Here is a 25,963-nt window from a genome sequence, read left to right on the forward strand (position 1 = left end):
GCGTGTATGAATGTACGTTTAAATACTCGCTTTCGGATATGATACCAGTGCCATGCAAAAATATATCGACTCCATGATATAATTATGCACCTCAAAGTCATATTCTATGAAGCGATGTTAATTCTCACAAATTGTCGATATAAAATCAGTAACTTAATTAATTATAAAAGTCACAATTGGTGTTTTTAAATCCCAAATCTTGGTTTATCACTTATTTTGACCTAATATCCAAAATTTTGATTCTCTTTTTTTTTTTTAAAAAAAAACAAGAAGAAGAAGAAGCAAATTTTATTCGATTAAAATAAACACTTAATTTGAAAACAAATAATGCTTACGGGCAATATGCAATTTTCATCATGAAAAAGCCATATCATGTCATTTAACCCAAGCACATGTGGACTCAATAAAGAACAAGCATCTCGAGTAAATTTATTATAAACCTCGTTTATTTTAATTAATTACAATAAAGTGCACTTTAAATTACACTAAATGCTCTCTAATTCTTTACTTATTCAATTAAAAAAATCTCTCTAATCCAAATTGTGTACGTTGTCTCTGGCACATGAACCAATGTTCATCTTATATATCTCTTTTGTTTTGGTTTATCTATATGACAAAAACATGTGTGAGACGGTCTCATGGGTCGTATTTTGTGAGACGGATCTCTTATTTGGGTCATCCATGAAAAAGTATTACTTCTTATGCTAAGATTATTGTTTTTTATTGTGAACATCGATAGAGTTGACCCGTCTCACAGATAAAGATTCGTGAGACCGTCTCACAAGAGACTTACTCTATCTATATATACACACAAAATAAGATATCACGTGTTTGATTTTTTACGATTTTATTCCTCAAAATTATTAAATTTCAGTCTTATATATGTATCTTTTAATTTTTGGGAATATTAGTTATTTTTTATCGAGAGTGGTGATGTGACACTATACATTTAAACGTCACATCAACATCACGTCAAAAATAAAAAAAAAAGAGATTAAGAATCTAATTTGATAATATATGACCAAAATCACACTCTAAGCAAATATACAAAGACCATAAAAATAATTTTCTCTTATAACCTTTATTTTATGTAATATTAAATAGTGAAGAAAAACATAATTATACTAAAATCACTAACACACTAAACTATCTCAATCTCATCCAAATTTAAATTAGGTAATTGTCAACTTTCAACCTCCAAAACAAAAATAAATTTTTTTGGCAGATTTCACCTTCAAATCAAATTAAATCAAATTCAATCAATATTTTGCTTTCTTTTTTATATTTTTAGTTTGAATCCTTTCCCGATTATAAAAAGTAAAAGTGAAATTTTTTTCAATAAAAATAATTATCTAAAAGAATTGTTTTAATATTTTTAAATGTGTAGAATATATTTGATATTCTTAAATCAGTAGTAAAATCATTTTAAAATATAATTATTGATTAATTATAATTATTTCCAATATTAAAATATAATTTATTTATGGGAAATTATTTAAAAAATTAAAAGGGTAATAAAATTTGAATAGAACTGAAAAATAACATAGAAATTTAATAACTGATGAAGGGTGTCTAAATATTATATTAAAGGGTGAATACTGTGCGGTTTAAAAGATTTGAGTTGCACTATTACCAAAAGCTATAGCTTTTGGTAAAACGGCAACCACTCAATCCTACAATATCACTACTTCTTGTCCCAAAAACTATTATAAACACCATATTTTTTTCAGAATATATAAAAACTTGTACAAAAAAATTTACTTTTAATATAATCTTTCAATTTCTCTAACAAATATTATTTAATTTAAAAAAAATTATGAGATAATAAAATATCAACGCCCTAACATTTACTGCACACAGTGAAAATGAACAAAGTCTAGTACTAGCTCAACCTCTGTATAAATAATTTGTCAGGCCAACTCCCATAAACCAACCCTTTTCTTCACAAATCAAACAAGAAAATGGTCTCCCTAAAAACCCTCAAAACCACCCCCGAAAAATCCATCCATTCGAGTTCGAGCTCGAATTCGTGCCCCCGTGTTTCCTTTTCCACGGAGCTTCTTGTTGGGAAAAATTACTACTCCTCCTTATATCCAAATCCCAAGGATGAAGACGAAGGTTATAGTAATGATTCCGAACCACAAAGAACACCGAGTAATGGAGAATTCGAGTTTCTCTCCGGTGGCCTGACTAACATGAGAGCCGCAGATGAACTCTTCTGCGAGGGGAAGCTGCTGCCCTTTTGGCAAACGCAGCGATCAGATCATTATAAACTCAACAAGATCAGCATACATTCAGAGAATCTCGAAAAGGGTTTTGGAAAAGCCGAGCAAGTCGACAAGGAGGCTAGCAGAATCAGCTGGTTTCTTGATGATGGTCCCTCCCCTAGACCCCCCACATGCACCGTTCTTTGGAAAGAGTTGCTGAGTTTGAGGAAACAGCGTGCCTCGCCTCTTTCGCCTTCTTCTTCTTCTTCATCTTCTTCGCGAAGCTCGAAAAACGAAACTTCGTCGGCAGATGGAGGCAAAGAAATGGGTGGGAATAAAGAGAAAGTAGTTGTGAAGAGGATTAAGGGAGTATCGGAGAGAACAAGATCTGTTAACAGTATCAGAATAAGGCCGGTGTTTAATCTGGCCGTATGCACACAAAGGAAGAACAATGTGTCTCCCTTGTTTAACTCAAGAAAAGTGAGCTGGGAGAGGTAAAAAAAATTAAGATGGTCGTCATTTTCTGTAAAATTGCCGTTTTTATTTCACGGTTTTATGTGTATTTTTTGGGGAGATCATATATATATATATATATATATATATATATATTTGTTAATTAATTGAGGAAGTAGCATGATCGCGGGAAAGCGTTGTGCGTTTTAAAAAAGTGCACTTAAAGTTCATGAATATATAAGAAATTCTGTTTCTTGTAATAAAATAAAGTTCACTTATATGTATATATTTTATTATGTTATATATTTTTAAGATTGATTGAAGAATATGTTGCATCAATTAGTCACGTCATTCATTTATTACAGCGTCGAAATTATATAAATATTATGGGGTATATATATATATATATATATATAACTAACTAGCTCTAGGGGAAGGACTACGAATTTTTATTGAAAAGAGATTTACAAAATGTCTACGTAACATGGGATGTGGCTGAAATTAAAGAATTTCTAAGAGGTTAGGCTAGGCAGTCTCTACGTTTTTTTACGTCAAAATATCGGCTAATAAAGTGGCACATACTCTAGAAAAAATCTCTATTTATTCTACTGTAAATCATTGTATTCTTTGTGTTTTATTTTCCGTTAATTATTAACATTTTACTTATTAAGATAAATTTTGGAATTTAGTTCTAATAATGATGGGATCATGTCTGAATTTAGATTACATTAATGCCTAATTTGCATGCATAACATATTATATATCCCAATAATTATAGACAATTCGAGTAATTGTCGTCCTTTATGTATTGAATTCTTTCAAAAACTCTAGCGACTCTCGTAATTGCCTTTAGGGACAAAACCATCTACTTTAAGCTATCTATCTCTTAAAGGAGTGATTGCTGATTATCGACCTCAATAATCAAAACCAATCGGTGTATGTGTCCAATCTACTATTTTGAGTGTGAAATCAGACACGTCAACAGTTTTCGATGTCTCGTTCGATGTCACGTAGACATTCCGATGAAAATTGAAAATAAAAAATGCAAGTTAGTCGTTAAAATAATAAATTGGTCGATAACGAGACCAATTTTTTTTTATTTTTTTTAAAATTGATATTGTTACAATTTTTTTGGGTAGGGTGCTATTGAAGCCACATGTCTTACAGATATTATTTAAAGCACTTTGACTGTAAATGGAATAGGCAAAAGACAGCCTTCTTCCATTCATTTAAGCATTCTCATGGTACGGAATCCACTTTTTTCTAAGATATTTCAAATTTCCCATAATGAGTCCAAGATTTTACTTGTGGGACAACCGGCCGAATTATTTCGAATTATCAAATTTATGACAATAATATGTTTAAATTTCTTTTTAAAAAAAAAAAATTTTTTTTTTTAAAAAAATATAGTTCTCTTGTCAATCCTACCGATATTCACAATAAAAAATAATATTCTTAGTAAAAAAAATAATACTTTTTCATAGATAACCCAAATAAGAGATCCATCTCAAAAAATACCACGTTTCACACAAATTTTAGGCTTATTTAAATTGCTATTTGGAATTTTGACCGTTGAATATGTATTGGACTTGAGACAATACAACCAAAAACCTTCCCAATCTATGGTTACCAAACAAATATTTTTATTTATTAAAAAAAATCCAATGGTTATATTTTCTTCAGAAAAGATTTCAACCGTTAGATTTTCTTTTTAAAAGTGAAATTTAGCCTGTAAAATGCAAACTGTCTTCAATTCCCCCGCCTCTCTTAAATCATAAATCGAATCGCCGCCACCCACTGGGGGAATTCAGAAACTGAAAAAGAAGGTACTTTGATTTCACTATATCTGTCTAATTTTTCCCTGAATACTGCTTTTCGTTTAGGGTTTTTGGTGTTTCTGTTCACGCACACTTTCATGAAAAAGAAGGACGATGGTGTGCTTATTATTAGCAAAGTATTTGGAGTAGAGCATGATCGATTGAAAGAAGTCGACATGAGTCAGAACTCTCTTAGAAGGGCTGCAGCTAGGACGTTGGCTCAGGCATTAATTAATAAGCCCGCATTCAAGTTACTGAATATTAATGGAAACTTCATTTCTGATGAAGGGATCGATGAATTGAAGGATATCTTTAAAGAAAATCCCGATAAACTTGGCCCGTTAGATGAAAATGATCCTGATGGAGAAGATTTTGATGACAAGGATTCTGGAGATGAAGAAGATGAAGGTGGGCAGGATGAGTTGGAAGTGAAACTCAAAAATCTTGACGTCAATCAAGAAGAGTAACTTAATCCTTCTGGAACTTATTTAGTTACATTAGCTTTGGTGGATAAAACTTTATTGCCATGTTTCTCGCCCAGCTGAAGCTAATCGATCGCACCGTCAGTAGTTTGCGATCGATGCAGCATTTTTACTGTGATTCAGCATGAGCTTAGTTAGGGCTATGCATCTTTTTTTATCAGATCGTCCACTGATAAATGATATATGCATGCAGACTTGTAGTTCTTGATATAACTCATTTTGGGGCTATTTTATGGTATCTGTCATACTTTTCCTATCATATTTACTTTCCCTATTCTAGCTTTAATATTTGAAGCGGTGTTCCAAACCCTTAAAAAAAATAAAAAAAAAATTCAAAACCCATATTTCCATGCTAAGAACATGCGTTTTTTTTATAGACGTCGACACGATTTGAGTTAATATCGAACACATACTTCTTGTAGTTCCAAGTAATAAAGAAGAATGGCTGAGTTGTGGGATGCAATGGGGAAGAAACCTAGAGAGGATAGATTTGGGAATGGGTAAACTTAACACATGCTGTAATTCTGTTAACATACCGTAATTATTCAATCAGTCATGGGAAAGAAGTATAAATACGAGGTTAATTACTTTTTAAGATTCAAATAAAAATACACTAATAAAAATAATTATATAGAAGAACAATGAAGCTTTGGGTTTTTTCCAGGGCCGAAAAATGTTGTTTACACACTTTCAGGCTTCTGAATCATAGGAGGGTTACGTGGATGCAAGATCATTACTGCATCCACCAATTTAAGTTACCAAATTATTTATATAGCTACATAATATGTTTCTATTTCTTCTAAGACTAGCAAATAATATCAATCACATTAAGCTTGATCTCTTCCTCTTGTATGCTCTCCATGTCAATCCATTCAACCCACTTTCCAAACCCTCGTCTGTGTTGTTTATAGGAGAACTTTCAACTTCATTCCTACTCTTTTGAGCTGCCCAACCAAATGTATCTTCACTTTTCGTTTCACTCGCTGTGGAAACTGTCTCGCTTTTCAAGTCCGGGACCCTCTTCTCTCCCACAAGATTATCTCCAGCATTATATTTGGGTAGTTCATTATTCAAGAACAGTGATTTCTCTAGTACCCGTTTTGCAGAATGTATAGTTACATCATCTAAATCAGTAACTGTATCATCACGAATTACCTCCGTTCTCTGCCTCTTACCAGTGACAGCAACTTCATTCATAGATCCTTTTTCCCTGCCATCCTTCATATCAGGCATGGTGTATACCCAATCTGGAACCTCATGATCTTCCATTAGACGAGATCTGTAATTCTCCCTCTGTCTTCTCTCTTCGTCCATTTTCTCAAACAACCAAAACTCCTCTTCTGTACGAGCTGCCAGCCGATTGATTTCCCGTTTGCTTGGCACATCTGTTCCATGCGAACTAGAACCTTTGCGCATGATTCCCTCTAACATCTCTCTCCTATCTTGGGCTGCATGAACAAGAAAGACCTTGCATCAGCACTTGTCCACTAAGACATTAACTCAAGAATGTTTAAGGCAAATTGTTTGCTATGAAGTATCTACCCAGTTATAGATTCACAGAAATAGCGAAACAGCGGTCATCTCCACCATAAATTTAAAACTAATAGCATTACAACCACTGAACTACTGGGTATTGATAAAAAATTGGAAAAAAAGTTGAAATGTTCACGATATTGTTGCCTCAAAAAATGGTGTTTCCATATAAAGGGAACAATCTAAAAGGTTCGAGGGAAGTGAAAAACCTGTTGAAGTTGTATTGAACAACCCTGCCTGGATGACCTTTGCGTCAATGCCCATTTTCTGCTTAGCTCTTTCTAAAATTACTTCTTCAATCGATCCAACACTGACAAGCACGAAAACTCTCACCTCTTTCTTCTGCCCAATGCGATGAGCTCTATCCTCTGTCTGTTGATCCATTTGAGGATTCCAATCACTATCAAACATAAACACCGTGTCTGCAGTCTGTAAATTCAGTCCAAGTCCTCCAGCACGAATGCTTAGAAGAAATAAGAAGTAAGGTGAGTCAGGGGCATTGAATTGTTTCAATAATTTTCCCCGGTCATCAGTTTTGGTATTGCCATCAAGTCTAAGGAATTGATAACCTTTTAATTCCAGATAATCTACAAGTATGGTCATGAGACGTGTTATTTGGGAGAAAAGGACTCTGTGCCCAGCTCTTTGAAGTTTGGGGAGTAGGTGATCAAGAAGCTCAAACATTCCAGATGCCCGAACAATCTCTTCATTCCGCTGCAAATAATATTCACCCAGAAATAGGTATGGGTGGTTCCAACATTTTCAAAGCTGCATTGTCAGGTTCTGTAGACTTTTGGACTTGCCACTTCCTACAAATTCACATCATAATCAAAGATAGACTTAAATATTGCCCACCTAAAGGTATGTGCAGCATTAAGTTATTCAAAAGTGTGTAGCTTACTGTTAGCGAGACCAACCCTCCCCATCTCTGTTACTTGCTGATAATATACTTTTTGACATGCTGACATGTCACATTTTAGCATAACCTGAATTTTACAGAAGGTACTTTTCCACCTCGCCTTTCTTCCTTCTCAAAATAAATGGCCTTATGACCTAGATCATTTTGCAGGTACACAAATTAACTAGTTATCAGAAAGTTTCATACTTATGGAACGACACATGAAAAAACAAATACTTACATGGTGCAAACGGCGAATTACTAGCAATTGTTCCTCTTCTGTCAAGCTGACTTCACATTTGTCCGCAAATTAAAAGGAGCATAAAACATTCCTCAAAGTTCTGAACTGAATTAAAAATGTTCGGAAGGAGAAAATTGAGCAGAGACCACAGTTCCTGCAAACTATTCTGGATAGGAGTGCCAATCAAAAAAAGTCTCCGCCGAATTCGATATCTGCCACAAATCAATCGACAATAAATTTGCAATTGATTTCCATCAAGTAAATAGCTGGACAAGCCAGGTCAGCAATCTAATACCACTGAGATGATATCAATGTATAACCTACTAACTACAAGCTACTTAAGTGAAGCCCATACCGTGAAACCGGAGTACGTGAAAGTACACAATCGAAATTTTTTAAACGATGTCCTTCATCAACAATCAGGTAGTACCAGTGTATTTTCTTGAGAAATGCCTTGTCTCTAATGATAAGATCGTAATGGGTGACCAAAACATTTAACTTCCCTTCCCCTAAATACTTGTCTCTCATTGCCTTCCTTTCATCAAGACGGCCATCATAAAGAACAACAGAAATGCTGAAACACAGAAAGTCCACCTATGAAGAATTTATACAAAAAGTAAACATGAAGGAAGAGGTTATGTTACATACCTAGGAGCCCATGTCGAAAACTCATTCATCCAATTCGGTAGAACAGCTTTTGGGGCCACAATCAAGTGAGGCCCAGTCCCATCCTTGTTTTCCAGAAGAAATGCAACCAAAGCAATGGTCTGGATTGTTTAAACCACACCCATTTCATCCGCTAAAATTCCATTTAAATTGTTATTGAATAAAGACAGCATCCATTGAAGCCCCTCCAATTGGTAGGGTCTTAACTCTCCACCTTGAAGCGTAGTTGGTTGCTCAGTCACCTATGGAAGTTCTCACCAGGTTAAGCCGAGAATCGTTAAAGGATTGAAGTCATAGCCCGAAAACTAACATATAGTTGCTTGTAATACTAGTTGGGGCATCAATTTACATTTTAATTGAATGGGAGAATACATTTCTACATTTATTTTCTTAAAAGAAATGAAAAACATAAAAAGTAATCAACATCTCTCGGATACTCCCTTTTAAAAAGGTTAGTTCTTTGATAGAAGGAAGTGTACGTTCCTAACAAAATAAGATATCCTTCTTACCGATCACCAAGACAATCCCTAGTGGGTGCAGGAAAGAAGATATGGTAAGATGAAAAGAATCTGTAAAAACCTTATAAACGTGACATAAATTTTTCGTCAGGAATAACTCGTGACTTTGGTAGAATTGAACTGCTCAAGAGCCAACTACCCATTCATTGACACGTGGTGAAAACCTTGTCATGGGAACTGATAACTAGACTTATTAAATATAAAAAAGTCAGGACAAGAAATAAAATTAATACCTTCTCCTGTATTGAATGAACAACAGAGTTATATTTCTGCTGTCCTTCTAGCAAATCACCCGTCTTTATTTTATCATCAGATTCATCATCAAACAAGACATCTTCCTCTGGAACTGATTGTGCTGGTGTATCGGTCTTTGAAGCCAATGATTCAGGTATGTCAGCGTCTGAACCTTGCAAGGGTTCCACGCCGTCATGAGCAGCATCTTTTTGACGTTGCACAGCTGCTCCCAAAGAGATCATTGGTTTTTCCAAGGAGCATGGTCAATCTTTCATTCTTGCTGTCTTCCACCATTTTCATGTAAGCTTCTTGATCATCAGCTTTCAGAGCTTGGAATCTCAGTTTTTCAGCCCGTGTAGCTCGTTGTCTTAGTCTTCCATGCCAAGCCTGTGAGGATGGAGACAATATACAAAATCTTGAGCAATAGTATCATCTCTATGATTTATAAGAAGCTCAAGGGTATAATAGCCACTTAATTTGATATGGATTCTTTCATGGACACATATTGAGCCATTTGATTACATGACCATCAGGCAGACTGAGACAGCCACAAACTAAGAATAAAAGCCCCAATTGCAATTTCACATTCCATAATATCAGTAAAACACTGAATTGTCCTTTTTAAACTTGAAAACGAATGAAAAAGGGAATTCGAGCAAAATGGAGAAAAAAACACTACCTCCCATTATTTTCCATGTTATCTTTTAGATAATAGATATTCACGCCCGAAAAAAAAACTTTTACTTTCTTGGACACAAATGTAAGAAAGGTTTCAAAATACATCTTAGAACAAAGTATGGTACCTGGACACCATCATTCCTTTGTTTCCGACATTTTTGTGCAGCCTGCACTTGCAATTGCAGCTCACGGGCAGCATTTAGTAAGTCTGCAAAGAATTTCCTTTTCCCACTCTCTACACGATTCTTTTCTTCGTCCTCAAATCTTGACATAACATATTTTAGAATCCCATCTAAAGTTCATTCCCATTTCCCCATACAATTAAATACACCAACTTCCCCCCAAAGCCATTAGTAGAACTTGGAATCTGTCAGGAGATAGCCAGATACACATAGGCAAAGATGTTCATTTATAGAAACTCAAAACCAGTTAGAGGTCACAAAAACCGCCACTTACCTCAGCATCTTGTTTCTTCTTTAGGGGATCACCGGTTTCTACAGCAAAATCATCTCCAATACCATATAAAGGACGACATAGTTGCACCATGGCCCAATCAAAGAATTGCTTATCAGGATTGGCACAATGCAAGCGAAGCCAATATTCAGAAATTACTTCTGAGCAAACTTTGTTCTGTAACTCAGCTAACTGATACGAAGAATTAATAGTCAACTAGTCAAGCAACTAACTATTACAATCTGAAGCAGACAAATGGGCGTGAAAATCTTGATAGAGTTCACTATTTAACAATCATATTCACAATGAGAAGCAGCGCTAGTTTATGTGTAAAATCATATTATTTCCTGCTTTTTATATGGCATGCATTCACTTGGAAATGCTGGACAAGTACAATATGGGCTACCTGTTTGGTTGCATTTAATTTTTCCATTTTGCAACAAATGGAAAGTTTCAACCAACTGCTTAGATTTTTAAAATTCAACTAATTTCAACTTCGACAGAAACATAGAAACTGCATCCATTTAGCATATGCTAACAGCACAAGAAGCTTCTAATTGGAGTTCATCAACAAAATATTTATTGATAAATTGGTTTTAGGGTATCAACCAGCCACCTTTCTGCCTCCTTCTGTTATGATTTCTTTTAATCAACTTAAAAAAGATATCTTGATCATTTCACAAATCAACTCTACCTTAGGTCCATACAGTTCGAGCAAGCACCTTGACTGCAGGTCCTCGCCTCTATTTGTGGGCAAATCTGTCCAAAACAAAGTATATAATGTTTAAAAGACATGGTATTATCGGAAAAAAGAAGTTCAAAAGCTCTTTCATAGATCAGTTATTAGCCAAATACTTAACAATACACATTGAGTTCTTGAAATATTATGCTACTTCAGCTTATGTATGGGCGGCATCACTACCTCTGTCAGCACCATAGTATAACTGTAATACCTATCAGAACTTTGATTCGAAGAAATATTTCACTAGTTTATAGAACGATTACACGGTAATATATGTTCCAAGTGCCAAAAAATTAAACTGAAGTTTCAAACAGGCATCAAACAGATTTAGGATGTGAATATCATATAGAACTTCAATTGAGAAATACAAATAACTTCATTTAGCAAATTATTTACTCTTCAGATAGATAAGAAGTTTCACGAAATAAGATCAAACAAATAGAAAGAAGAAGCCACAGAATCAATAAAGCGGCTCTCGTACGCAATACTGTGAGAAAAATTTAACAAGTCAGGGAAATATAGAACACCGGATAATCTATGTTGCATAGATACAGATACGGGTATCGCAATAAGATACGGATATGGGGATACGGAAAATTTTGAAATATAATACACGATACGGTTAAGATACGACAATTATTAAAATATATATAAATTTAGTATTAAGAACTGTAGAAATATACATATTTATATATATATGTAATATACATATAAATATACCACTTCAATTGTGAATTTTCTTATATGTCTTTGTTCATTTAAGTTGGTCAATTAAATTATTAGGTTATCTTAAGGATTTTTTTTTTTTTGTAATTCAATGTCCATATTAAATGAATTTGAACATTGATACACATTCCTCTTTATTTCTTAAATTTTATGCCAAAAAAATTATTTTTTTACATTTCCTTGTTCATTTAAGTTAGCAAATTAAATTAATATGTCTTTTTAAGGGTTTTTTTGTGATTCATTGTCCATCTTTGATAGATTTGAACATTAATTCACATTCTTCTTTATTTTCTAAATTTTATGTAAAAAAATTATTTATTTACATTTCTTAGTCAATTTTTGTGATTCATTGTCCATCTTAAATATATTTGGACATTAATACACATTCTTCTTATTTTTTCTTCTAAATTTATGATATAATCTTTTAAAAAAATTTAATCAATATAATCCTTATAATAAATATGAATTATATTGATAGTTTATTATCATTTGTTATATATTACAATTTTACATATAAAATTTTTTAACTGAGTATTACATATGATTTTATTTATATATGTTTTTTACTATATATATTTATTTGAGTGGTATTATGTTAAAATTTTATTTTTCTTAAATTATTAATCACCAATATTAATTTATAAATGATTGATTCTGATATAAAATTAATTATCTATAATATGTATTCTAAAAAAACATAAAAATTAAATAAAATCCGCAATGTGTTAAAAGTTAGCAAAAGCAAAAGTGATATTTTCTTTAATAACAAGTTTAATGATTTTATTTTAACATTATTATGATAATTTAGTAATTTAAGAGAATTTTATTTGACGTTTGTCTATGTATACTCTATTTGAGTAAATTTTAGTTTTGATTTTGGTAAAATTCACTATTCTGTTAATTTTATTTTTATTGTTTTTTTCATTTTGAATGATATTTGAATGAAAAATATTTTTGCTGATTTATCATTTAAGAGAGTTGTATTATGTCGCGGATTGAAAAATGTCATATAAATAAGTGAATATTTATGATTTATTGTCATGATGTACTTTTATGTATTATGTTTCGATATATTTAGATTGATAAATACTTATAAACATGATGTTATTCGAACGACTTTAAACATTATCTAATTCTCGTTATTATATTTTTCATTATTAGTCACCTACGTGCATCGCACGTGTACATTCCTAGTGTATATATATATATATATATATATATATTGTAGAAATATATATACATATTTATGTAAATGTATATAATGTACAACTTCAGAGCAGTTATTTAAAAAGAAAAAGCCAACCGAAACGTATCTCCGTTGTGTCCATGGCGTATCCTAGCCGTGTTCAAGACGTATCTGACTCGTCAAACCTACAAAAAGTCAACAACATGAATTTTTCCGTATCCGTGTGTTGTATCCGTGTCCGATACTTCAGAAAAGAAAATTAGGAAGATTCGTGCTTCATAGCAGATAATACTAAAATCTTTCTAAGTTATTCCTTATTTCTGAACCTTCCATACGTTGATCTTGCACCACGTCATCCTTGATTTGAGCAGTTTGAGCAAAGAATGAACCAATACACTAATAGGGTCAACCAATAACACTTTATTTAGCATCTTATCATGAATCTTGTAACATGGAAACTGTAAATGGACAGGGAATTCGAACTTCAATAGAAAAACCATATCAAATGAGCCCAAAAATCGTAATAAATTCGTGAATTTGTTTCTGTAAAATTATTTAATTCAATATATACCCTCTAGTTCAGTTAGACGATGTTGAATTTGGCTCTGAAGGCATCTTTCATTCAATTCGATCAATCTGGAACCACGTACACAGCTCGATTGTTGCTTTAGCACAGCATCTTCAAAATCCAACATTAAATCTTCATAGCTTGGAACACCACAATTATCCTGGCCATGACAATTAAACGTTGAATCAGTGTATACAATACAGGATATATCGGAAAACAATATGCGCATGAAATCTGTATGCTAGTCCACCACCAAATTATTACCAGTACCAGAAGGCAAAATGGTAATATAATAAAAGATTTCTTGATGCAGACTCTGATAGTCTGATGTAACTGGAAACGAGAAGCTACACATAAGAATTTTTTAATTTTATTCTTTTTGGACGCTCACATATGAAATTTCAGTTGTCCTCCTTCCCCTCAATCCAGTAAGACTTCATTTCACATCAGATAGCACCAATTTCGACAAACCCAGTTTCTAAAATCACGAAAAAGAATCAAGAAAAAAGAACAAAAGCAATGTTATAGGAAAATAAACTCGCATATATCGAAAAACTAAAAATCGATTAAAAAAAAGTGTCAAAGCATTAAGCGTTGCTCCTAGTAGCTTCAACAATCAAAGCAAGCCGCCAATTCAAATTTACCACCCCAAAAAAAAGATAAGGAGAAAAATTCAAGAATTTTGCAATAAGAAGAACACGAAATTCGACACCGACCACTCACGTATCATAAAACCACTCACCGTCCGCCTCGTATCCGTAGCCTCCTCCAGTGGCGCTGCCGCCTTGTCACCAGGACCGCATTCAGCAACTTCATGACAATCTTCTCCGCGCGCGGCGACGGATGAAACGGCGTCGTAAAGTTGATGCGGCAAGGGCAAGCAAATTACGGGAAAGGAAATTGAGCACGCATATCAAAGTCTTGGCGCTGTGGAGTGGCGGCTCGGGAACTCGGGGATCCGCCAGCTGAGCAATCATGGCGGGAAGGAGAGCCAGCGATGCGTCGTCGTCCTGGGACTACAAAATCGAAAATAAAGAAAATAAAATTGTGAAAATAATTAGTTTTATCGTTATTTCGCTGTGACATTTGGGAGAATTGTCCAGTCCTCGGTTAGCCAAACGTGTGAGAAACTACAAAAAAGCCCTTGGTATGTGCTTGTATTTCTTTGTTTACCTAATTTTCATCTAAAGCTAAATTTATTCTTCAGTCATTAGAGAATCTCGTTTGCCGTATAAGATGAGCTATAAGAAGTTATGAGACGTCATGTGGAAAATAACGGAAAAGCCTTTTATACATAATTTTATTGACAATTAAAATTGAATTTGCACCTCGAGTCTTGGTGCTTCGATAACCATTTGGGAATTAAAATATAGCCTTGGGAGTGTGTGATTAAAAAGACATGAACGAGAAGGCACTCAGGCAGATTGATATTTGTTTTTTGTTTTAGAGTAAGTTTCTTGTGAGACGGTCTCACGAATCTTTATCTGTGAGAGGAGTCAACCCTATCGATATTCACAATAAAAAAACAATATTTTTAACATAAAAATAATATTTTTTCATGGATGACCCGACCCAAATAAGAGATCTGTCTCACAAAATACGATCCGTGAAACTGTTTAAAACAAGTTTTTGCCTTTATTTTAAACTGGAATAAGCTGTTTTCTAGGGGATTTTGAATTTGTCAATATACCCAACTTGTGCACTATACAAGACTTGCAGATATCGCATTTTTGTTTTGAATTGGAATAAAAACGCAACCTATAAACTTTTGCTGAAATTATCTGAGATATTGAACTCAAACCAGTAGCTTCTTCTTTTCTTTTCTTTTTTTTTCCATTTTTTAATTTACCATTTCAAATCTGTCCCGTTTTTGCTCGTCTATTCTTGTTTCTTCATATTTGTCTTTGACAAATCAAGAAATGTTTCCTATTGCCCATTTTTTTCTTCTGCCGATCATCGTGTTTTTTTAAAAGATTGTAAATTCATGTCATTATTCCTCGTTGCTGCCATTCTGGACTATTTATTGGTAAGCCATTATTTGGAAATAAAATTTTAGGCTATTTTGATTAAATAAAATACTTTTAAAAGGTAACAAATTCAACTGAAAGTGTATCACAATTCATGTTCAATTTATCACGCTACCAAGAGTGATTTTTTATCAGCCAATTCGTACACCATTTTTTTTATTACAACCAGATCTCCTAATTCGTAAACTTTTGTGTCAACAGGGTCGGCTTATTTACATAATCACGAGCTCTGTAAAATACAACCGAACACCAGATAAGCTTTGCCAAACTGACCTTAATTTATTCTTTTTATCTCACACTTATTATAATCGTGAAAAAAATTCTCTCTGAAGTTATGTTTCTCCGAAATTTGTAGCATCCGTATCAACTTATCAATCCAATACATTCTAAACATTCAGTAATTTGTAGCATAGTAGATTATTTACCTCTTAGTAAAGCCATTAAAAGGGGCATGCATGGATTGCAACTTTTGTAACTGGTATTCAATCTATACCAGTTGAGTACACCAATTTTACTCAAAACTTTTCCATAACCTCCACTAATTCTCTCTTATTTTCCATATTTCCATAATGCCTAGACATACAATGGACAATAAACTTTACATATGCCGCGATTTCGGATCCTATGATAGAGTGTTAAAGAAGTGAAAGTTCAGAAATCATATTCGAGATTTGCAGCAATTCGTAAAGGTTAACAGGATCTTGCCTTCTTGAGTCTCGACTTCTAATTCAAACTTTGATATTTCTTTGAAACACGGTTTATCGGTTCTTGAAAATACTGAAGTGATATAAAGATTGCTTCCTGTTTACAGAAGACAGGTCTTAGTGAAGGTGGTGCAATTCACTAGCTTTACATGAAAACTGTAGATGTACCTCTGTCCGAATTGTCCTGCTTCCTTGATGAGGACATGTGTTGAGGTACAAATCAAAAACATCGAGCACGGTTTTCCCCTGCAATTAGAACACCTCTAAGTATAACATACACTCAAATAGCAAAATTAGGCAGTGGTTTGAGTTAATCTTTCAAAAAAATAAGTTTAATAGGTGATACTGAAAAATTGTATATGAGGATGAAATGAAGAGATAAGCTGGCGAAGCTAAGGCTCGCATTCAACAGTAAGAAGTTCCCACATACACTACCTTCAAATTTTCATCTTCTTCAACACACTCTTCCAACCCCGCGAGACCGCCAAAAGCTATTAGAAGGTGCCTAAACGCAAGATTTATCCGTAAGCCAATTAAAGATTTATTGTGAAGTAACATATGCTCCGCACATTTTGAGTTCGTCTTTTTTTCTCGGGAGTTGAGGCGAGAAACAAGACGACTGGTGTCACGGGCAAAAAAGCCAGCCAAATCAACATCGGGGATAATACTCCTGATAAAATAAGCGAATGCCTGTAACATAAAAGTACCTGAATGACGGTAGAGAAAGTTCCGATGAATTAATAACTAAACCATGCTCAGAAGTACCAATCCGGTGATCATATCCTCCCTGTGATTGAGCAAAAAATAGTTGATAAGCAGATATCTTCGGCAAAGGGTAAAGTGATTGTGTCATGCAGCCCATGCTCACTAGTCAGGCCCCAACAATAACTAGGCACCTTGTATGGGGAATTCTTGAACACAGAACTAATGTTGGAAGCATATCGAACTCTATATCCCCAGTACATGCCCTCTTCTCTTGGCGTGGAAGGTGGGACAATTTTCCGTAGCTGATCTGAGAATTAAGAACTCGTAAAATTTACGCGTGCATTCTATTGTCCTCAAAAAAGAGGTCCATGGACAACAAACCTCTATCTATATTACGATTACTTCCCATTGCTACTGTTACTCTTTCTCCTGCTTCAACTACTTCATCGACCACAACGTTCTGCAAATAAGACCTTTAGATCATAAGCAACCAAATTCAATTCAATCAAAAGTTTCAGCTATTGTAGACAAGACCAAGGATGGATTTTAAGACTGGAATGTGAAAACTGAAATTTAGATGTGGAATGAGTGTTCAGCAAGACAGATAATGGCAAGAGAAAAATAGTCCATGTAGTACACAGTATAAGTGCGTGCAAGGCGCGACAAAGTGAAATATTTTTAAGTCGAATCCATGCCCAAATGTCACTCAACGAAGGAAGCTATCGCATTGCAGCAATCTGGCGAATAAAATAGCAAGAAGAAATTTGGGAAAATCTTTGGCAGGTACTGACGACAAAATATTCATAATGTGGGTTTAGGGATAAAGATAAACTTCTACTAACATACCAATCGTCGAAAAAGATAAATAAGATGTATTCATTACACAAAAACAGTAGGCAAAAGTCTATCATTTACAGACGGACAAAATAAAATTAATTTGCTAAAAATAAATCATGCAAAAAAAATGATCGCATGTGTACAAGGTCATCAGAGATAATTAATTAGTAGAGCAATAAAGACAAGTTTATAACTACAACATGAAATGAGATAAAGTGGCAGATTATATATTACCTTGCTAAGACCCACATCAACAAGCGTCCCTACAGAACCTCCAACTAGGTTTTTCCTTGTGATGCCTACCAAGAAGAAAGAATCTCATACATTTCATTAATGGTAAATATTTACTAAAAAATGAAAACCGGAAGGAGGAAAAAGAAGAACAAACAAAAAAAATGAAAAACTACAAGAAATTATAATGAGATGACAATAGAAAGGTCAAAAAATTGAAAAAGGAAGCTACTTAGAAAACAGTTTAGATGTAAAAAGAATAAAAAAAATGTTTAAATTAAAATGAGAAAATTTTTGGGCATCAGCAAAAATAATTTATCCACATGAACTTACCTGAAGTTCAGCGATCAAGTGTAAGACATCATTTGCCCCAAATACATAGACATGCTAAAGAAACAAAAATAACTGAATTGCAAATCCTTTTGTCCTTCGAGACAACTCCGATCATTTTAATAACAAATTGATTCCTTAATTTGTATGTGGATAATTACATGAAACGGAACTCAAACATCAGCTGAGGACCCTTTATTTCAAAAAATGTTGCAATCTCTATACTTTTCCTTGCTCGTACTTGACTCATTCCAACAATACTAATGTCGAGCAAATACACGGATCCAATAGCTAATAATGAAGCGTGTAGAGAGTCGAGTGACATCCAATCCACTAAATTAAACCTAGCACAGTGAATCAGCTTCTGCAATGACTCGAAAAAGAAGAGAGAATGAGATATAACTATGATAGAGGTTCTTTAACTATGAAAGTAAATAATGACAATACCTTCTCTATATGAACACCATTCATGCTTACGCAAATGGTGGGGGGCATCAAGTGGAGATAACAGACCCTGGACATAGACATACAATGATAATGATTAAATAATAAATCAGTTTAAGCATGCTGCCAATGTGAACACCAGATTCTCACCACAAATCTCAAACTGTTATGCTTAGGGAAAAGATCCTTCCTGAGATACTGTGGGGTCTCGAGATATGTCAAGATTCTCAGAAGAAAAGCAGCACCACTCTCATTGTCATCTGAATGGTTTAACACTGTTTCAGTGGATGTGTCCTCAGATATACTTTTGTTATCAACCACAATGATCTGTTTGACAAAAGCAAAAACCACATGGTGACCACATCTACACCAAAACATATCTACGCCTAAATCTGCATAGCTACTACATGTTTACAAACATTCATAATGCATAATGCTTAAACTGAATAAATGAGATCGTACAAATATTTTAAGAGGGGAAGACGTGAAACTGCGGGAAGTGAGATAAAACCAGATCACAGAACCACTTATTGAGATTATCAATTGTGGTGTTTAAGTCACAAGCATCCACTTCCTTGTTTTGAAATACACACGCACTCGGACTACATGGTGTCGTGCACAATGAGCAAATCATGGAGTATATTAAGTCAGGTAGAAAAAATAAAAATTGTTACATTAAGGTTTAATTTTGTGACTAGGATAACAAAAACATAATGAGATATCACTATCTGAACTAAAGTCAAAACATTCTGGTTAAAGAAACAACTTTCGACTCGGGGGATGTCATAACCAAACATAATAGATATCCTATTTACTCTTTTTCTCTATAGGAGTTAAATGAACTAGTAAAAAGTAAACTACGCATTTTCATAACTTGTCTTCTAACCGATCCTTCATCCAGCAAGATCTAACTTGAACCCATGTACGAAAGAAAAACAGCTAAACCCAAACAACAAAATCTGCATAATTCATCGATCAACCGAGCCTATGTAATAGGGGGCAATTAAAAAAACTTGCAGCCCGCAACCTCATACTCCACCTCTATAAAAACTTAAACATAAAAAATAAAGCAGAAATATATTCACAGCACAGATAAGCTCATTCCAAAAGTGTAGAACTTGACCTCGTCTATTCTAAAAATGGTGGCCGCACGAGCAACCTGGCCAGCCAACTGCATAGAAAATTAGTTGTAAAAAAATCAAACATACCAGCATTTCAAAAAAATTATGCACGAAAACCGTAGAAAATGAAAAAATTACACGAGTAGCTAGTTCAAGGGACTGAGCGTTATCAATAATGGACCCAGGAACAGCAATGCTAACTGTAGGCATCTCATTTGCTACAGTTTCGACGTATTTCTGCTGCTCTTTGATTTTCTTCCTCTTTTTCCGTTGCTTTTCGTTAGATTGAGAAGCGCCGTTTACGGAAGAAAGATCATCTTGGCCCACTGCTTCGTATTCTCTCTTCTTCTTCCCCATTTTTTAACTATCTTTCTAGCCGTCAGCCTCTACTGGGGGTTTAAATTTGTGATTTAGGGTTTTACAAAGAAGTTTGTACAATGGGCTTCTCCGTAAGTACCACATGGACCTTTAGTTTATATTTTTCCGTTGCCATCAAATATTTAACTTAAAAATACAATTTGATTGTTTTTCATTTTATTTAAATAATAAACTGTAATTATAACTAACATTTGTTCTTTTTCGTTAGATGAATGAATGGTCACAACCATGTCTTCAACTTCTCGGTAAATTTGAGACTTTGATATCAGATAAGTTATAAATCGATAATATCAGTATTGTCTTTCAAAGATAATAAGTTTTGGTTCAAAAAATCTCATTTTTCACGTTACTTCTATAAAAATCAATTACAAAACTTTACTTTAAAAAAAAAATTCGGACAAAAATATTCATATGCTAAAATCTAAGTTACACATAAGCATCATGTGTCAAGAATCACTAAACTACTTTGGAGCACAAAATTTTGAATATTACTTATTTAGAAAACACATAAAACAGAGTGAAATCTTTTTTAATTGGACTTACATTAAAACATACCCACAAAAACTATCGTGAGACGTGTATTTAATTTAATATATTGATTAATATTAAATCTCTTATAAGATAGTCTCGGGATAATAAGTAATATTTTTGGATAAAAAATAATATTTTTTTATGGATGAATAAATAGAAAATGTATCTCACAAATTGACTGGCATAAAATTTTTGTGATTAATTAATTCATCCATACATGTCGGCCCATCATATATTTTTTTTTAAAAAAAATGCAACTTCATAGATTTATACAAAGATAAAAAAAAAATACATTTATTAAAAAAATAATTATTGGTTGAGCAAGAACTTTCACTATCATCTTTTTGTGGAAAATATGTTTTTAATTAAAAAAATTCACAAATTAAAGATGTCACATCAAGTAATTTCATATGTGTGGAAAATATGTTTTTAATTAAAAAAATTCACAAATTAAAGATGTCACATCAAGTAATTTCATATGTGGTATCGACCTATCGCGACATGCTACACTTGTTTCCCGATAAACATGAAGTTATATATATGCTACATTTTGTCCTAATTCTTTCACAAATCGAATGCAGGAGTTATTGCAAGATGAAATGACAAAAAAAAAACACGAGTTCGTGAGGTTTTAGCCTTAGAAAAAAGAGTAAGTATCTTGCGAAACGATTTCACGAATCTTTATCTATGAGACGGGTCAACCCTATCGATATTCACAATAAAAAGTAATACTCTTAACATAAAAAGTAATATTTTTTCATTGATGACCCAAATAAGATATCTGTCTCACAAAATATGATGAGTGAGACCGTCTCATACAAGTTTTTTTGCCTAAAAAAAAATAATTTACGTGAAATTCATGTGTTCAAACTATGAATTATCGACGGTCGAGTTATCGTCACTTATTATTTTAAACCGACCAACTTTAAAAGACTAAATCTTCATATGAAAAAATTGAAAGACTGAAATGGGAATTGATCAAAGTATCATATGAAATGCAATTCTTGCTTACTTTTAATATATATGAAACATTTAATACATGCACACCAATGAGATATGATTAGCTTCATTCATGGCTGGGAAAAGATATGATAAATAATATAAATAAATAAAAAATAAACAGCTTGTGACAGCTAACAATTAATTTATTTAATGCGCAAAAAAATCTAATTCCAATATAATATAGTATAATATATAGAACGAGCAGCAGAAATTAAATAATCTTTTAAAATTAACAGATTGTTAATATTTATTTATCCTCACACCTCACCAAAGAGAGATCCTACTACTATTTTGGTCAGTGTTCACATTTCACCAGCAATTTCACAAACAAACGCAACATCGTATATCTTTTTTGAAGCCATCTAAGTATGAATTTGACTCCAAAATTATATTTTCCAAAAAAAAAAATTTACTTTTATTTTTATTTATTTTTTTTAACAATGTTATAAGTTTTTAAAATTTATAATTTGATCGGTTTTTTCATAATTTTTATTTCACCTATCATGTATTTAATATATGTGACATTTAACTCACCGGTTAAATGCAAAAGTAAGTTTTCAATTACATTAAGTTAAGACGATCTATGTACAAATTTTGTTTGTTCAAAAATTCTTTTTGTTTTGTAAAATTTATTAAGAAAAGAGTAAAAACTTGTGTGAGACGGTGTCATGAATCGTATTTTGTTAGACGAATATCTTATTTGGGTCATCCATAAAAGATATTACTTTTTATACTAAGACTATTACTTTTATTGTGAATATCGGTAGGGTTGCCGTCTCATAGATAAAAATTCGTAAAACCGTCTAACAAAGACCTACCCAATAAAATAAAACGATGGTAAGATGTGAGTCAAATTTTGGAGAAAAGAGAAGTCAATATCAAACAAATTGTTGACGTGAAATCGTTGGCTTCCTAAAAGAAGTGAATTTTATTATTCAACTCCATCCTCGTCGTGATCATATAAACCATTAAAAAATTATTTCACTAAATTAACTATTATTAATTTTTATCTTTCTAGGGACTGAGAAAATCTCAATTTCTCGATTAAATAATATACACAGGTCACTTTATTTTTATATATATTAAATTAAGGTTAATGATTTACACTTTTGATATTTCTATATTAAATGGCCTAATGAATTATTTTGTCACTTCAATCCCTCCAAATATAAGCTTTCATTGTTGTACATAAAATACTATCTATGTGGATCTATTGTAAATTTATTTAGACTATATATATTATAAGGGAAAATTGATTTTTTTTACTACTAACTTGTTGAATTTTGATCTACTAAATTTTCAAATTTTGTTTCTAATTTTAATACATTGACTTTTGATTTTCAGCTATTTTGGTCTAATTCTGATGTGACAATGAAAAATACTGACGTGACATCTAAAACTTTTGACTTGTCAGATGTCATGTCAAAAATTGGACAAAAATAGTCGAAAATTGGAAATTGATTTACTCAAACAAAATTCCAAAATTGGATAGATTAACAGTCGAAAATCATTTTTCCTTATCTATTACTTTGTTAAACTTGAGGCATCTATGACATGTAACAACAGATTTTGTCCGTCAATATGACACCAACATCAAAATATATATCTAACTCGAAAGTTGCACATCCACTAAGATTGTTAAAGGATAAAGATGTCAAAATCAAAATTACAATCACTCCACCATCTGATTGAATTCATTATAATATAGATGTCAAAATAAATTAGACTCGTCGAAGTCGGTCGACAATTTCTTAACCCCGACCCACCCCGTTCCACCTAATGATGGATTCTGGATTTCTAATGGGTTGCGGGCTGGCTCGCCCCAACCCGCCAAATTACATATAATCATGTCAGGTTAACTCGTGTCGTCACCTGAAATAAGTGGGTTAGGTTGATGTTTTTCTAACTAGCCTAAAAGGTGGGTCGAGCATGTTGTGAGCTGAACTGCTTAACTATATCGTTTTCACACTTTTACTTCCGATTTAAAATTAAAAAAAAAGCTATCAACTTCTTACACTCCACAATGCTCACATTTCGTATTCCTCGTCTTTTTTTTATCTTCTTCAAATTTTGCAACCATCAAATCTATAATTCTTATTTTTATCAAAATACTATTTTATAAACACATAACTTCTCTCTTTATACCTATAATACAGGCTCGTTTCCCTCTATATTGTTCTAGGATATGCATTGCATGTGTGGCACTAGTTTTTATGAATCATATTTTGTAGAGGACAAAAATATTTCACACACACAAACATACATACATATATATATATATATATATATATCTAAAAAGATATCCCAATCCCAATATTAAACATCCTTATCTAAAGAATTTTTCCTATCCACTCAAGGGAGTTAGATTAGATTAGTACCAAATCAACTCAAGAATCGAAAAATCGAAAACAAATATGGAAATAAAACAAAAAATGCAATATTTCCTCTTATTTTCCTTTTATTCCCAAACGCGTGTGTGTGGAGGATTAATGATTATAGAAAATCAAGTGGTGCAAAAAGCCTACCTTTTTCCACAGCACACACAAGATCTGCTCGGCACTTTTGTGGACTATAAATTCACATTGATCCCCTTCACTTATCTGTCCATTCATTCTTTCTCTCTCTCTTTCACCACCCTCCGTCCTCTCCTCTCTTCTCCTCTGTTTCCCAAAACCTTGATTCATTTTCAAGAAAAAAAAAAAATAAGAAATACCCAAAACAAATTACACATGTCAGCCACACACTGTCAAAATATTGTTTTTTCTTGCTTTGAACCTCAACTCATGGCGGAAACAGCCGCCACCACTATAAAGCTCAGTGTTTCAAAGGCGGCGCCTCCCACGCCGACGTCGGATTTGCAGTTCACTAGCTGGGGTTGTCGCCGGATCTTCTGTGATGATCCCACGAACAAAAAAGGATCACTGGACGATTATAGTTTTTATCCAGACCCTTTAAGTGAAAAATCCTCGATCGCGAGGCTCAGTGCAAAAAGCCTCGAAATGTGCACGGAAAATTTGGGGAGCGAAACGGGCACTGATACCATTCCCGATGTTGGCAGCATTTTCTCGTCTTCTAGTTCGTCTTTCGATCAGGAGAACTCGTTGAGCTCTAAAGGAAGCGACCAAGAAAAGTTGAAGAACAAAGTGAAGCAGCCGCCGAGATACGAAGAGGCAAGTTTGTGTCGGAAATTCCCGCCGCCGCTGACGACGATGAGTGGGACAGGTTCGATACAGGTCCGCCGACACTGCGAAGGCGGCAGGCTGATTATCGAGGCGGTAGAGAGGCCGTTGAGGAATTCTTCTTATCTGCAGGTGGAGAGGGGTGGCGGCAGGCTCAGGCTGTGTTATCTGACGGATTCTGAGTCTGACTCGGATCTTGACACGACGGAGTCGCCTCAGGAGGAAGACGAGTCCGGAGGGGGTTTTGAATCGGGGACGGAAGAATTCGGGTTCCAAATGTTGAGTCGCTGTAAGGAGCGGAGGCATGAAAATGGTGGGTTGTGTAGTAATTGGAAACCTGCCATTTTGGGTGGCAACTTCTTGAAAATAAGTTGTTTTATTGCTCTGTTTGTTTTTATTTTTTGGACAACTATAGATTTGTATGGATGTTCGTTAAATGAAGAATTTGAAATTTTTTTTCCCATAAATTTGATGTTAATATGTTGAACTTTTGAGAATAAATTTATATGAAATTCCATTCCACTTTATTCAATAAAAGAATCATGTTTCATAATATGTGTTCCAACATGTATAATTAATTAATAAATCAATAATTAAGCTCTATAATATAATATTAATAAACCAATCAATTCAAAAAATTATACATTTTTTTGCGGTAGACAAAAATTTGCGTGAGATTGTCTCAATGGTCGTATTTTGTGAGACGAGGTTTTTATTTGAGTTATTCATGAAAAAATATTAATTTTTATGTTAAGAGTATTATTTTTTATTGTGAAAATCAATAGGATTGGTTTGTTTCCCATGTAAAGATTCGTTGCATGGAAATATGCAATTGTGGAGAGGGACGATCAATTTATAATCATCATCTTAAGATTAAAGACTAAGAAAGATTCTGATTTATTTGTCCCCAAAAGCGTGGAGCCGCCACTTCCTTCCATTTCAAAATAAATACCAAGATTTCCATAAGATTTTTTCATCGTCGTATACATTTGTCTGGTTTATTATGCGAGATTTTAGGTGACAGAGAATCTTCTTAATCGGTCGGATTAAAACTCGGTCGAACGGATTACAA

General features: G+C 33.5%; 2 protein-coding genes, 1 non-coding gene and 1 pseudogene across 3 annotated transcripts; 1 reads left to right on the top strand and 3 right to left on the bottom strand.

The window, feature by feature from the left end:
- Positions 1–5,522: 5,522 nt before the first annotated feature.
- On the bottom strand, positions 5,523–14,456 carry LOC142547769 (putative ATP-dependent DNA helicase CHR12; annotated as a pseudogene).
- A 1,405-nt stretch (positions 14,457–15,861) lies between these two features.
- LOC142547768 (uncharacterized) lies at positions 15,862–20,225 on the bottom strand. The gene is made up of 11 exons (XM_075656218.1): positions 19,940–20,225; positions 19,804–19,851; positions 18,831–19,007; positions 18,684–18,750; positions 17,910–17,974; positions 17,220–17,298; positions 17,030–17,145; positions 16,841–16,920; positions 16,569–16,638; positions 16,302–16,379; positions 15,862–16,230 (listed from the first exon to the last, which is right to left on the bottom strand). The coding sequence occupies exons 1-11, from the start codon at positions 20,156–20,158 to the stop codon at positions 16,153–16,155; spliced, it is 1,077 nt and encodes a 358-aa protein (XP_075512333.1). The 5' UTR covers positions 20,159–20,225; the 3' UTR covers positions 15,862–16,152.
- Positions 18,204–18,266, bottom strand: LOC142547911 (small nucleolar RNA snoR101). Its single transcript, XR_012820806.1, has one exon. It is a non-coding gene; the product is annotated as a small nucleolar RNA snoR101 (small nucleolar RNA).
- Positions 20,226–24,232: 4,007 nt separating the features above from the next.
- On the top strand, positions 24,233–25,392 carry LOC142547770 (protein FANTASTIC FOUR 2-like). The gene has a single exon (XM_075656219.1). The coding sequence runs from the start codon at positions 24,442–24,444 to the stop codon at positions 25,375–25,377; it is 936 nt and encodes a 311-aa protein (XP_075512334.1). The 5' UTR covers positions 24,233–24,441; the 3' UTR covers positions 25,378–25,392.
- Positions 25,393–25,963: the final 571 nt, after the last annotated feature.

This window comes from Primulina tabacum, chromosome 5 (genome assembly GCF_025594145.1).
Source record: "Primulina tabacum isolate GXHZ01 chromosome 5, ASM2559414v2, whole genome shotgun sequence".
NCBI lineage: Eukaryota > Viridiplantae > Streptophyta > Magnoliopsida > Lamiales > Gesneriaceae > Primulina > Primulina tabacum.